Below are 12,804 nucleotides of genomic sequence, written 5' to 3' on the forward strand. Positions count from 1 at the left end.
AACCTTCATCCCAACCCTAAACCTGACCCTAACCTCAACCTAAAACCTAATGCTAACCCTCACCCTGGCCCCTTAATCTTAATGTTGAGGTCACTGAGATGCTCTGTATTAGATCTGTTAGATGATCAGTGATTTCTCAGGTGAACATCTACAGATCTCATCTTGGACACTCCAAATCAACCGAATGTTCAGGTGCTGCTACATCATTGATATGTTGTCGATCTGATGAGCATTTATTTCATCTAAAAAAGGAAAGCTTCAAAAAAGTGTTACCAAAGGCTGCAAGCAGAGCACTGCATAACAGAGGTGTGTCCATAGGTCCCGCGTGATGCACACAATAACTAACATCGGAAAAACAAACAAATATAAATAAATAAATACAATTTAAGTGCTGGACCTTTAAACCTTACTCATAGACTTATCAAATCTATTAAACCACATTTTTGATAATGTACACATGCTAAAATGTAACATTACTGTGGCTGTATCTCAACTCATACACATCTTTTTTTTTTTCTTTACAGGGTTGGCTACACTAATAAATGCAGTTTTAATGGTGACTAGTTTTAAAAACTGTGTGTAGTGTGGTAGTGTGTGGTTTGGGACACAGCCCCACTAAACTAAAGCATCAGACAGAACACGTGGGCGGGTGTGCAAGAAAGCAGACGGCATAACGTTGGAGGGCAGGGTTGCTACTGGATTTTGTGTGCAGGACAGGCCCTGTTTAGAGACGGGCCGAGACTCCCCTGCTCAGGCGTTCCACTTGTTTGGTGTTTGTTCGGAGTTGGAAAGGCAGCGTTCACACTTACGCTAGAGAACTGCACTAACAGAGCAATCGCACCAAGGTTTGGTTTGAACTGAATCTGTAATAAAAGCTTCATGATTTTGTTCTCATCTAGGTCATATTTGGTGTTTTTTTTGCCACTTTACTTCTTTGTATGCATTTCCATAACTATGCAGAACGGATTGCAGATATTTTATTAGTTCTATACCTCTGCATGCTTTACATTTACTATGTTATATTTATGCACCAGGGATTCTTCCTTAACATGTGCACTTTCAGTTCTGTATACAGACAAATCTTTCATTCTTGCAAAGTAGCATTCACCTTGGAAAAAAGCTGTAGTTTCTCCGTAGAATGTAAAACTCCTCTCTGAGTGATATTCCTTTGTTGCTGTGATATGTAAATTTTTCTTCAGTATTTTTCATTTGTGGAATATAGGCCTTCTGCAATGCTGAATCTGAACCAAACCCTCAAACCTCGGTCACATAGTGACAAAAATCAGCAGGATGTTACTCGCAACACCAACACATCCTTCTTTCGACCTCAAGATGAATTATTTCTGCTTCTTTTTGTTTTCTTTTGTTTTTGGTCTGTTTAACTGTTTATGTGCCTGGCTAATTGGCACTGTTGCTAAGGTTTACTCTCATAACAGCGAATGTGCATTAGCCTACATAATTTAAATACAAGGTAATCACATGCTACAATGCTTAAAAATTTAACTACATTTACAACCTTTGAACTATTGTTATTATGAAATACACTATATGAATATTAGTTTTAGGACACCTGCTCATTCACTGTTTCTTCCGAAATCAAAAGTATATATATAGATGTAGAGATATAAGACTGTATCCTGCTTTTAAAATAAAAAAAAATAATAATAAAAAAAGGCCACAACAACAACCCTGAATCATCCAACTATTTACAAGGAACAGATTAAACAGCAGCTATTTTTTTGCATCAGCCTGGAAGAATTATTAATAAAGTAGTTTGTTTTAGCATTGATAAATGATGCATATTTCATAAAAAAATCAATGTAATTGAAAGTTATTAATATAAGAATTATTGCACTTCTGCATCTAATGTTTTTCTAACCCTGTAAAGGTGTGTTATCTAACCTTCTGCAGAATGATGATTCCCTCTTGTGTCTTCTCATCTGTGGTGATGTTGAACATGCCGGGGCCATCTCCATCTACAATACGGTAGTCCATCTCAGCGTTGGATCCAATATCTGAATCTGCTGCCTTCAGTCTGGCCACCACAGATGCCACTGGTACAGACTCCAACACAGAATACTCATATTCCTCTGAAAACACAGCCAGACACCCATGAGGTATTAAGAAGTGCAGATTCTAAACCTTTCAGATAATAATAATTAAAAACAAATCAAGGAAAATAATCTAGCAAACATTACAGTCAAAATTAGAGATGGAAGGATATGCAGAGTTCAGCAGCGTTTTAAAAGTACTTGATTTCAAAAAGCAAGGTAGATTTCAACTTGAGAGACAATGCATGGAACGCATTACAGAAGTCCTGCACAATAATATATTACCATGTTTGTCTGGAAAGGTTAATGTGGCATCCAGCCCTGCCCTTAATTGGTAACCCAAAAAACACTCATTGGTCCATCTCTCATCAAAATGACTGCCACAGCCATTCCTGTAGTGATAGAATACAGGACTTTTTGTGTTAAAGCTTGAATTAGCAAAACCTATTAGCCATTGCTAATCCTAGCTATATTAATAAATACGGCAGTTATTTTTATTGTTTTCAACTGGCTACGCTGCTCAACAATTGAACAAAAGCTGTTTCTGCCATGTTTGTGTATGTTGTTTGCAACTGCATGATCAAACATACACTCTTAAAAAGTTCTTCAAGTGATTCTTTGAGCGATGCTGTAGAAGGACCACATTTATAATAAAGATGATTCTTTATGGCAGCGAAAGTAGTTCTTCTAAGGCACTGTGCAAACAACAATTTGTAGAACCTTAATTTGTTACAAGTGTACTTGTGCTTGTGACATATAAGAATATCCACTTTTTTTCATATGTTTTGGAACTACCCAGATGCTTTATGTTTCTGGAAGTATGGGGTCCACGGGTGCAGAATAACCCATGCTCATATCCTTGTTTACTTCTGTTAAACACTGATTCATTCGGCCTTTTCTTTTTAGCTCAGAAAATGTTATTGATGGCAGGCTTGCTCCGCGAAGAAGCTATATTTCTGCTTTGATTTGCACTGCATATTCATTAAACTTTTTATTGCACAGTACCCCCACAGTGTAGTACTACAGGGGAGGACATAGCAAAAAAAAAAAAAAAAAAGGTAAAGGTTCACATATTTGTCACTGTACAGCGAAATGTGTCCTCCGCATTTAACCCATCTGTGGTAGTGAACACACACACAAGTGAACTAGGGGCAGTGAGTACACAGCAGAGTACAGAGCACAGGTGGCCAGCCAACTTCAGCACCCGGGGAGCAGAGAGGGTAAAGGGCCTTGCTCAAGGGCCCAACAGTGGCAGCTTGCCAAGCCTGGGAATCAAACCCACAACCCTGTTATCAATAGCCTGGCGCTCTAACTGCTAAGCCACCACTGCCCACATACCTAACGTTAACTATTGGTCTGTCCAAGAGTCCAAGAGAGCACAATTGGGCATGCTCTCTCCGGGTGTGTAGATGGTGTTGGCCGGCACAGATGTCTGTTAGCTAGTGCGGGGGAGCTGGAGGCCCAGCACCTTTCTCGGAGCATTTCGGCAGCCCGGCAATGCCGCATTAATGAGAGATAGAGGCAGTGGCAGTGGCTGGCTATGCATGTATCTAAGGGCACCATGTTAAGTCCTTACCCTCTTAGTAACAGGAGCCTTGCTAGTGCTAGAGGGGGCTCTGAACGGAAGCGTTAATTAGCAGTACCAAATTGGGAGAAAAAAGGACACCATTAACAAATTAAAAAAAAAAAAAAAAAAAACTTTCACAATAATTTCCCAATAGAAAACACAGGCTGGCTTTTTATTTATGTATTTGTCTTATGTTCCTATGCTTGATTTTTTTTCTGGATGATTGTATTTGTTAGCCAGCTGATAGACCTTTTTTAGGTTTTTCCACTGATAAAAGAGCTTTTTTATTACAACCTCTGTAAAAATCAATTAGACTATCATCATTAGAATCCCATTAGAACCTATTAAAATGCCCAGTTTGATCACCAGGACCCTGCAGATACACTATAGAGGATGATTCTATATTTAAACGGTTGTATTCTCAATTCAGTCACTTTAAGAAGCCTCTAATTAGAGCTGATGATGCTGGTAATGATTGGCAGGATGCTCTGAGTGAGAAGGATCATCACTGGAGCTGTCACTGTTCTTTCCACACAAAACTGAGCTGGGATCTCCCGCCTGATGCTCATTTCTCTCACTCCTCTTTTATCGTGTGCCCGCGTCTAATGCCTCTAATGGCTTTCTAATTTGCCATGGAATAGCAGCTAGCAGGCCCAAAGATTGCTTTACACCTCTCTTCGCACGTTTCTTTCCCTACAAGTACTCCTGCCTCCTTTGCCTGCTTCTCTTGCTCTCTCTGCAGACTGTGTGTCTCCTATTACTCTTTTAACATTTATTTCTTCACTCCTGTGTTAACTACAAGCCATAAGCATTTTGTATCTGATTACCTGTGTCCACAATAGCCAGTGCAGGTGAGATAAAGGAGTATTTAAAAGGACAATGTCATGGACATTATTATCTGAAACACATGAATGATGTATAATAGTTTAATTTACTATCTAAGAATATGTGAATGATTTTAAGGTTACAATCATGAATGCATTTCTATATGACCACCTACTAAGCCCACAGCAGCTTAGACTCACTTTACTTGTGAAAGAGTCAGCCATTTATAAGAGGTAATCAGTCTGAAGCGGAGTTATGAAATTATTGCCTTTTAAGAGGAGGAACTGGAGGAGGAACATGCCTGTAGCTTCTGCTCCTCACAATCAAACACCCTTTTAAATTTGATCTTTTCCTTGTTCACATGTTCACAATAAAGTTTTTGCAACCCACCACCACCCCATCTACTCCCTTTAACTCTCAGCCCTATGCCCTATGGGGAGGTGGGGTAATGTAATTATTTCTTAAAAGTTTCTCAATGATTTTAGTCCTGTTCAAATGTGTCATGTCAGTCAATTTTATGGACTGTATTCTCCAGCATCAGTAAAGATTCCGGCCTTTTACCTTCTGTAAAATATCAGATTATATTACTTGATATTGAAGTAAATATTCCATTATATCCAGTGGAAAAGGAGTTTTCTCAAGTATGGAGAAGCGCAAAAAATTCATTTCATCATGCATGGCACAGATACCTTCAGTTGTTCAGGTCTATGAGAAATCTAGAGCCAAAGGACTCCTCAGAGGTGCTAAGAATCTGGCAACATTAGGCAAGTCATTGTGTAGTGTTGCCTGTGGCCTACATACATGTTATGAACAGCCAAATACTGTCTATCATTATAAGTCTGTTATAGGATTGCTTATCATCATGCTTTTTTGGAGGTAAAGGCTGTGTGTAAATCGAGTAGCCACTCCCATCTCAGTCACTTATGCTGAGTTTTCTGATCCTGTGAGAATAAGTCATACGTTTTACAGACGGCCTGTCGTAAAATTACATTACTCCACTTCCCCATGTAAAAAATAATCTAACCAACTAGTCCGGATGGTTCCCCTTATCAGAGGTCTGGCCCTGTATCACAAAGCACCCCTCACTTGCAGTCTGCTTTCATATTATGCTGATGGCACTGTTCCAAACAGAAAATAAGTGCTGTTCAAGAAGTTCTTTGATTTAACAACATTTGAGTTCTTTACGTTTGCTTAGTCTTGGCAGTAACTGCTGGTTAGGACAGTGGAATGCAAAAGCTTGACCATCCTGGTAAGAAAAATATATTTCTGTGAAAAGTCAAGCGAGGAAAAGGGTTAACCAATCTCCAAAAGACAAAAAAAAAATGTTTAGGAACATTTTAAGCAAGATTTTACAATGTACTATTTTTGTTTTGTACAGTTTTAGAGTGGAAAAAGGACACCATGAAAAGTGTGGGCACCCTAAAAGACTTAAGTTCTCAGATAAATTCTAGCGAGATCTCAATAAGCTTGTTAGAGTTTGAGAATAAATTATGGTACATTAACCCACATATGGGAAAAAACAATAAAAGAAAAAAAAAACAATATATAACAACAACAACAACAAAATAACCAAAATATCCTGTTTAACTAGTTTGGGTTAAATCATTGAAAAATGGTCATGTAAAAACAAATCACAGCTGATTCTGGGTGAATAATAGAGGATTATCTTATTTTATAAATTCACACAACATCAAGTCAACCTAAGGGGAAAAATGACAGAACATAATGCAGGCCCTTTAAAATTACACAGCTGCCACTTCTGTCTCTTTCATTACAATTCTTCTATTTGATCTCTACTTGACCCTACTGTCTGTTCTTCCAGACCCTCTTCCCTGTTTTAGAACACAAACATCTGTCTCCATATCCTCCACCCATGCTTTCCTCCTTCCTCAGCCCCAGCACCTAGATTTCCATGGCTTTAGGCTGGATTTCAAGCATAACCTCCCTCAGTTCACACAACTCTTTTCTTTCTATCTCTGTGACACTCAGTAATGTGCTATCGATTGTGACTGGCACCCTTGCACAGGTGAAGAACAATCATGGCCAGCCAGCCTCCATCACGAGCACAAAGGGTTAACCTAGCACTGTCAAAAGCTCATACAGCAAAGTCTGACCCCTTTCTGTTGCCTCCCTGAAACTCAAGCTAACCTCCGGCTTGGCGAAATTGACTCGACTTCATATAAAGTCCAGAGGCGAGCTTTACAACCTTGTATGGCAGTATCCGGACTGTCAGTGGTGGAAAAAAAAAAAAAAAAAAACTTACGGACAAGCAGGGATTATCAGGCAAGGCACCCCCCTCTTTCAATCCCACAGCCTAGCCTGCAACCTATTAGCTAGCCCATGAAATAGGCTGATCATGACGAATTGCAGGGTGTGTGTGTGTGTGTGTGGGGGGGGGGGTGATGGCTCAAGTATCCTAGGTTTCTATGACTGCCTCTAGCATTTTTTGCCAAAGAGGCTGACTTGCAAAGAGAGGGGGGGAGAGCCTGGGGAGCTTTTTGAAACCTTCCAAGCCTAGTGTTAACACTTTATCAGTGCTGCTTCAGAAGCAAGGTGAAAAGAAGTCAAGTATTTTACATGAAGGCAACCAAACACACAGCAAATTGGCCTGTGTTAAATCAACACTTTTAGTGTTAAATTAACACTGTGAGTGTTAAAGTTTAAATCTCACAGTGTTGATTTAACACAGGCAAGTTTGCTGTGCAGGTCCATAAAAAAGAGAAGTAAATGTAGGCAATATGTCTTATTTCTCATTATAAGGTTGTTATAATATTGTCTGAATATTATGATCTCCATACATAGTGTTGGTATTTTTACATTGGCCTCAGAGACAAGCTAAGGCTTGCTTAGAAGGTTAAGGCTCTACAAGCAAGAAATGAAGCACTTGGATGGATGTACATAGCAAAAAATAAAATAAAAGAACATGCTGGCTCAGGTTAACCAGACTTCTGTGACTACCTTAAATAGTTATATTAATCCCACATGAATCGAAATGTGAGTAAATATTCTGGCATATCCTGTGGAAAAAAAAGGTTTTGCTGCTTTTCTTAAGTACAGATGCACTCTAGGGGACATTTACATAGCTCTGGTCATTCAAGTCTGAGGCTAACCTCAGCGAAATCCAGAAGATTGTATAGTGAATATGCAGTGTAGCCTAAAGCCTATATACATGTTATGACCATGTAACTGTTCACTTCCAAACAAAACTTTCATTGTTATTAGAATAAAATGTGTTATTAGCAAGACTGACTAATCAAAAATTTTTTTTAAGATGACTGCAGCTCATAAATCGAGTAGCCACTCCCATCTCCGTTATTTATGCAGAGATTTCTTATTCTTGGTGAATCTGCCATAACTAAAAGTATCCTATAGTAAAATTACATTAACCCACCTCCCCGTGTAAAATGAATCTCGCCAAAGTCTAAAATTCTAGTTACAGTATATTAGTCAAAAGAGTCAATACATTTAGTTCTTTTTATTTCTCACTGTTTTCTCAGGATTATATTAGGGTTTCAAGCTATAAATATAATGTTGTTATTAAGCTCCGCTTAAGGCCGCTAGTAGTTAGGTCATTACCACTTTATTAAGCATTAGTTAATTAATACATTCATTAAGCATAACACAGCTGTACATCAATTAGAAATACAAGAATAGGCAACTATAGAATAGGCAGCTACTTGGTCTTTATTTTTAGCTAGGGATTTACTGTTGCGATTCCAATAAGAATCAAAATGAAACAATCATCATTAGGAAAGGCCAGATTTCAAAGCTTTAAGAAGCTTTACCCTGATTCCTAAAACCTTGTCTTAACAATCAGTTTGCAGGCTCCTCTAAGCATCTGCCTAGCACCAAGAAATGACACAAAGCATTTCTTCAGCTTTTAATGGAATTATGAAATGGCAGTTAACAGGGAGGGTCCAGCTGAGGTCTGGAAGACTTTCCAATTAAACTGCTCATAGGATAACTAAAAAGGCAAATTAACCCCCCCCTGTGTGTGACTCCAAAAGGCCTTCAGGAAAAGGTCAGTACAGTACACCTTTCTACTGAGCAACGACACCTGCAAAAATATGACCTTTACAGAAAAGTCATCAGTGTCCTCTGCACAAAAGTCAGCATCAGAAGTTTTCAAATGAACATTTAAAGAAATCTGGTGCATTTGCATTCATTACATATTGTGGAGACACCATCACAAAAGAAAAAAAAAAGGCTTCAACACGATGACCGTGGTCAATGTAAAAGACACTGCTGCTCTGATATGCTGGCAGCCACAGACGCTGGGCTCTTACTGTGAGAAAAGCGTGGCGGGTTGTCATTGACGTCCGTCAGCGTGACTGTTACGGAAGTGGTGCCTGACAGGCCACCCATCTGACCCATCATGTCCTTGGCCTGGATGACCAACACGTACTGGTCTCGTGTCTCGCGGTCCATATTTGGCAGGGCTGTCCGTACAATTCCTGCAGAAAAACAAACCGAAAAAAAACAACAGAGGATGTGTATGTATGCACTGAATATTCAGCTACACTTATAAGCCTCAGATATGGCTTCTCACATGTAGCTCTTTGACACAAGTGGAAAGGTTCTGCAGTAGGTCTGGATTCTATCCTTTCAATCAAATGCAGCAGAAGTGCTCTTACAATATAGACTGATATAGTCTGAGACCATCCTACATTTATTTCATTTCTTATAAAAACGGTCATTAGGTAGATAAAGAGATATATTTGAGCAGATAATATAACTGCACAAAGAAGAAGAAAGGTAGAGATACAGGCAAACTCGGGCTCCTCACTAATACTGTCCCCTTCAGATAAACGGCACTTAAATCTTTGAAAGAGGGGAAAAATTAAGCTAGATCTAGATCTGTAGATCGTAGATCTGAACAAATCTGCAAGTCTTTCTGTCCATCCTTCCACTGTGAAGACACTCTAATGCTGTAGGTTTTAAGGGATGTGTAGCTCATCCATCCCAGAATTCTGACCTCCACATCATTGAAAGTGTTTGACATGACTTGTGGGGTGGAAGAATGCTCCAACTTGTAATACTAAACTTTGTAGAGAGGTGTAGAGAGATTTTTGCAAAAATACAGCAAGAAAAACTTAAAGTATTATAAGCTAAGATACAATAAATACTGAAATATTTGAAACAATTTTGAGTTCCTTATGTTTCTGCTTATCTGTGTAAATGTCTGTCAAATGTATGAATTTTTTAATAATTTTTTTGGAGTCTTCACACTCAAAAAAGAATCATTTTATGACGATTCTAAAGATTAAAGAAATAGTGGTTTCTGACTACTCAGGTGAGTGACCAGATCCCCATTGACATTTGTCCTGAACCTGAACCCTTAATTTTTTGTGTTAAGGTTAAACAGATGTACCATAATCTATAAGCTCTGTCTACGTCATTTTGTGCTGCATTTGTATTTGCATTTTGAATGATGGCATTTGGCTAAAGCGTGCATCCAGAGTGAGTTACATTTGAGTCATATTATACAGGTAGACAGATGTAGATGTAGGAGTCTTGCCCAAGGACTCGTACACTTATTGGTGTAATGCTTTGATGACTAGTATATCATGGAATAAGCGGTACTGTTATCCAGTATGCTACACCAAACACAATAATTAGAGATAAGATTAGAGATAATTAGCATAATATTTCAAATCTACTTTTGCAAACTTGGAATAAGTACAGTGCAGTACAGCAAAAGCAATGCATGTTTGTGCTCTACTGGTGCCAAGGTTGTCAGGGTCTGTGATCTATTGAACTACATGTTATTTTTCCATAGGGAAAAATTAGCATTTCAACAGTATACATATTAAAAAGTAATAATATGAGAAATCATGCTCCCTTCATCATAAGAAAAAAACAGCCCTCATGGAAAACACAATTCAAACCATCATATTCAACAACACTAAAGTAATCAAGTCATTTCTGATTAAGTTTAAGGACAAACACAAGATATTGCCTACAGTCACAGTTATCAAGTTTAAAAATACCGCCTCAGCCGTGCTTGCTTGTAATCCATAGCATCACACACCTTATTTTGAATGTAATTACTGCTTTCATATGTTCCATTAAAACTGTTTAGTACAAATGTACTGCAAGATGGAGTTTAATGCCACATAAAAAGCTTAGTAATTTGACTTTGCCTTTCATCCTTGCACCATTTTGCTCTGCTGCTGCAAAGGTAGAGCCCTTGGTGGGCTAGCTCACTGCTCTGCATGCTCCTGGGTTCTTTAGTTAGAGTTTTTTTTTTTCAGTTCTGGTGCTGTAATTTCCACAGCAAACAGACTCCTGTTGAGAAGTTCACACGACAGGCTCACACACTGGGGGTAGTTAAATCCAAATAGGTCTCTTGACTGTTGGAGGCAATTAGTTTTACCATGAAAGTGAGCATTGATTAAAAGCTGGAGATACTAAACATGCAGCCCCCGATATGTCAGCATGTCTGATTTCGAAATATCTGCAACCTTGTTCAGAGGTAAAGGCAATTTGCAGCGATTGTGGAGCATCCTTTGGAAATTGGTTTAGCTCTCTGGGTCTCGAATGGAAGAGCACACACATCAACAGACACAGCTGGAGAGTGCTACACCAGTATTACAGACATAAAATCAACGTATCTGAGGTATCAACTTTGCTGTGTTCTATTCTTCAATGTGGACTGCCTACTTACACAATGTTGCTAGGTTATTTAGGTTCACCTGCCATGCACCTATACTCAAAACCTCCTTACCATGTTATGGCTGATCGGTGTATTGTTAGAGAACATTAGCACCACCTGACTAATATTGAATAGGTTCTCCTTGTGCCGCTACAACAGATCTGACCATTCAAAGCAAGGACTGCACATGACCTCTGAAGTTGTCCTGTGGTCCCTGGTACTAAGATGTTAGCAGCAGATCCTTTAAATCCTATAAGTTGTAAGGCAGGCCCTCCAGGACTTCTTGGTGCCACAGAAAACCTTCAGAGGTCTTGTGGAATCCATTCCTTGAATGACCAGATCTGTTGTGGCGGCACAAGGGGAACCTTTCAAATTAGGCAGGTGGTGCTAATGTTCTCCAACCATACACAGATCAACCATGACATAATGAAGAGGTCTTTGAGTGAAGACCAGAACCATCTGATATAGCTTCTATCCCAAAGCCATTATGCTACAGCTAGTAGTAAAGTTCATCAGTCCAGTCCGTCACAAAGCTATCTTACCAATCTCATCACACAAGATATCTCATTACACCTTCACCCCGTACAAACACACTCTGCACCCTGTACTTACTTACTGAAACTGTGACCAACTGTTCAGTCGCACTGCACCCACCAAAGACCTCACTCATACTACACTTGAACTGGCATTTTATCCAGTGTCTATATGCAACAGTAATGTAAACATTTCACAGATTATGTATTAAACCTGTCCATTTTAATCAGTGCAATAATGTGTGTATAGTGTAAATGAATGTGAATATATTTTGTATTTCTTATTTTATATATCTTTTTAGTTTTACTTTAGTTTTTAACTCCAGGAGGAAACTTTACATTCCTTTACATTGCAGTGCCAGCACAACCATCACCTCCTACCGCATTGGTTCTACTGCTGCTACTACTGTCCACCATCCAAATAATTTGTGGTCAGGGGTGGGTAGGTAAGCCCCTTTCCATTGATGGAAGGGGTGCAGTGGGACACATACACAATAGCTGATCAAAATAGAAATGATAAATCCTACAATAAAAGTTCAGCTATATGTAATTTTGCATTTATGGCATTTGGTTGACACTCTTTTCTAAAGCGATTTAAGTCATGTTATACAGGTAGCCAAAAGTATTGCCCAATGACTTAACCTCCTGACACCCGGACTTTTGCTTGGTATGCATTTATAATTTCTCCTACTTGGGATTAGTAGGACCTAAAAAGTATAAAAACTAAACAGGATGTCATTTTTTGTAGTCTACAATAAAGCCCTATTAATCAGTAAGACTGCAAACCATGTGTCCTAATCACATCAGTGGCTAATTAAAACACCCTAGCTAAAATTAATGTTTTAGATATGACTAAAGGAAATGGTAAACAAATAGCAGCCACATGCAATCCTGCCTTAAAGGTCATATGACTCTGAGAAGGTGCCATATTTCATGTTGATATTTAAGTTCATAAAAAAAAAATACTGTAGGTGTGCATTTACAATTTCTCCTATTTGCGATTAGTAGGAACTAACACGTATAAAAACTTAGCTTAGTCTTTGTACAGGAAGTCATTTTTGCAAAAAACAATGTCCTAATATGAGGCTAAAAGGTCAAAGTATTAAGAGAAAAATGTAAAGTCTCTGTATGAGGGCGCAGGGACTGTAAGATGTGTAGAAAATGAGTGTAAGT

At 38.7% G+C, this 12,804-nt stretch overlaps 1 protein-coding gene across 1 annotated transcript in view; it reads right to left on the reverse strand.

Moving 5' to 3' along the window:
- LOC140536643 (cadherin-7-like) overlaps nucleotides 1-12,804 on the reverse strand; it is a 180,789-nt gene that overhangs the window by 53,795 nt on the left and 114,190 nt on the right. The window contains exons 5-6 of the mRNA XM_072658570.1: nucleotides 8,730-8,897; nucleotides 1,903-2,090 (exon numbers count right to left, since the gene is read on the reverse strand). Coding sequence (XP_072514671.1) covers nucleotides 1,903-2,090; nucleotides 8,730-8,897 — 356 coding nt within the window. The remainder of the gene's footprint in view (nucleotides 1-1,902; nucleotides 2,091-8,729; nucleotides 8,898-12,804) is intronic.

The sequence above is a fragment of the Salminus brasiliensis genome, chromosome 1 (genome assembly GCF_030463535.1).
Source record: "Salminus brasiliensis chromosome 1, fSalBra1.hap2, whole genome shotgun sequence".
Classification (NCBI taxonomy): domain Eukaryota; kingdom Metazoa; phylum Chordata; class Actinopteri; order Characiformes; family Bryconidae; genus Salminus; species Salminus brasiliensis.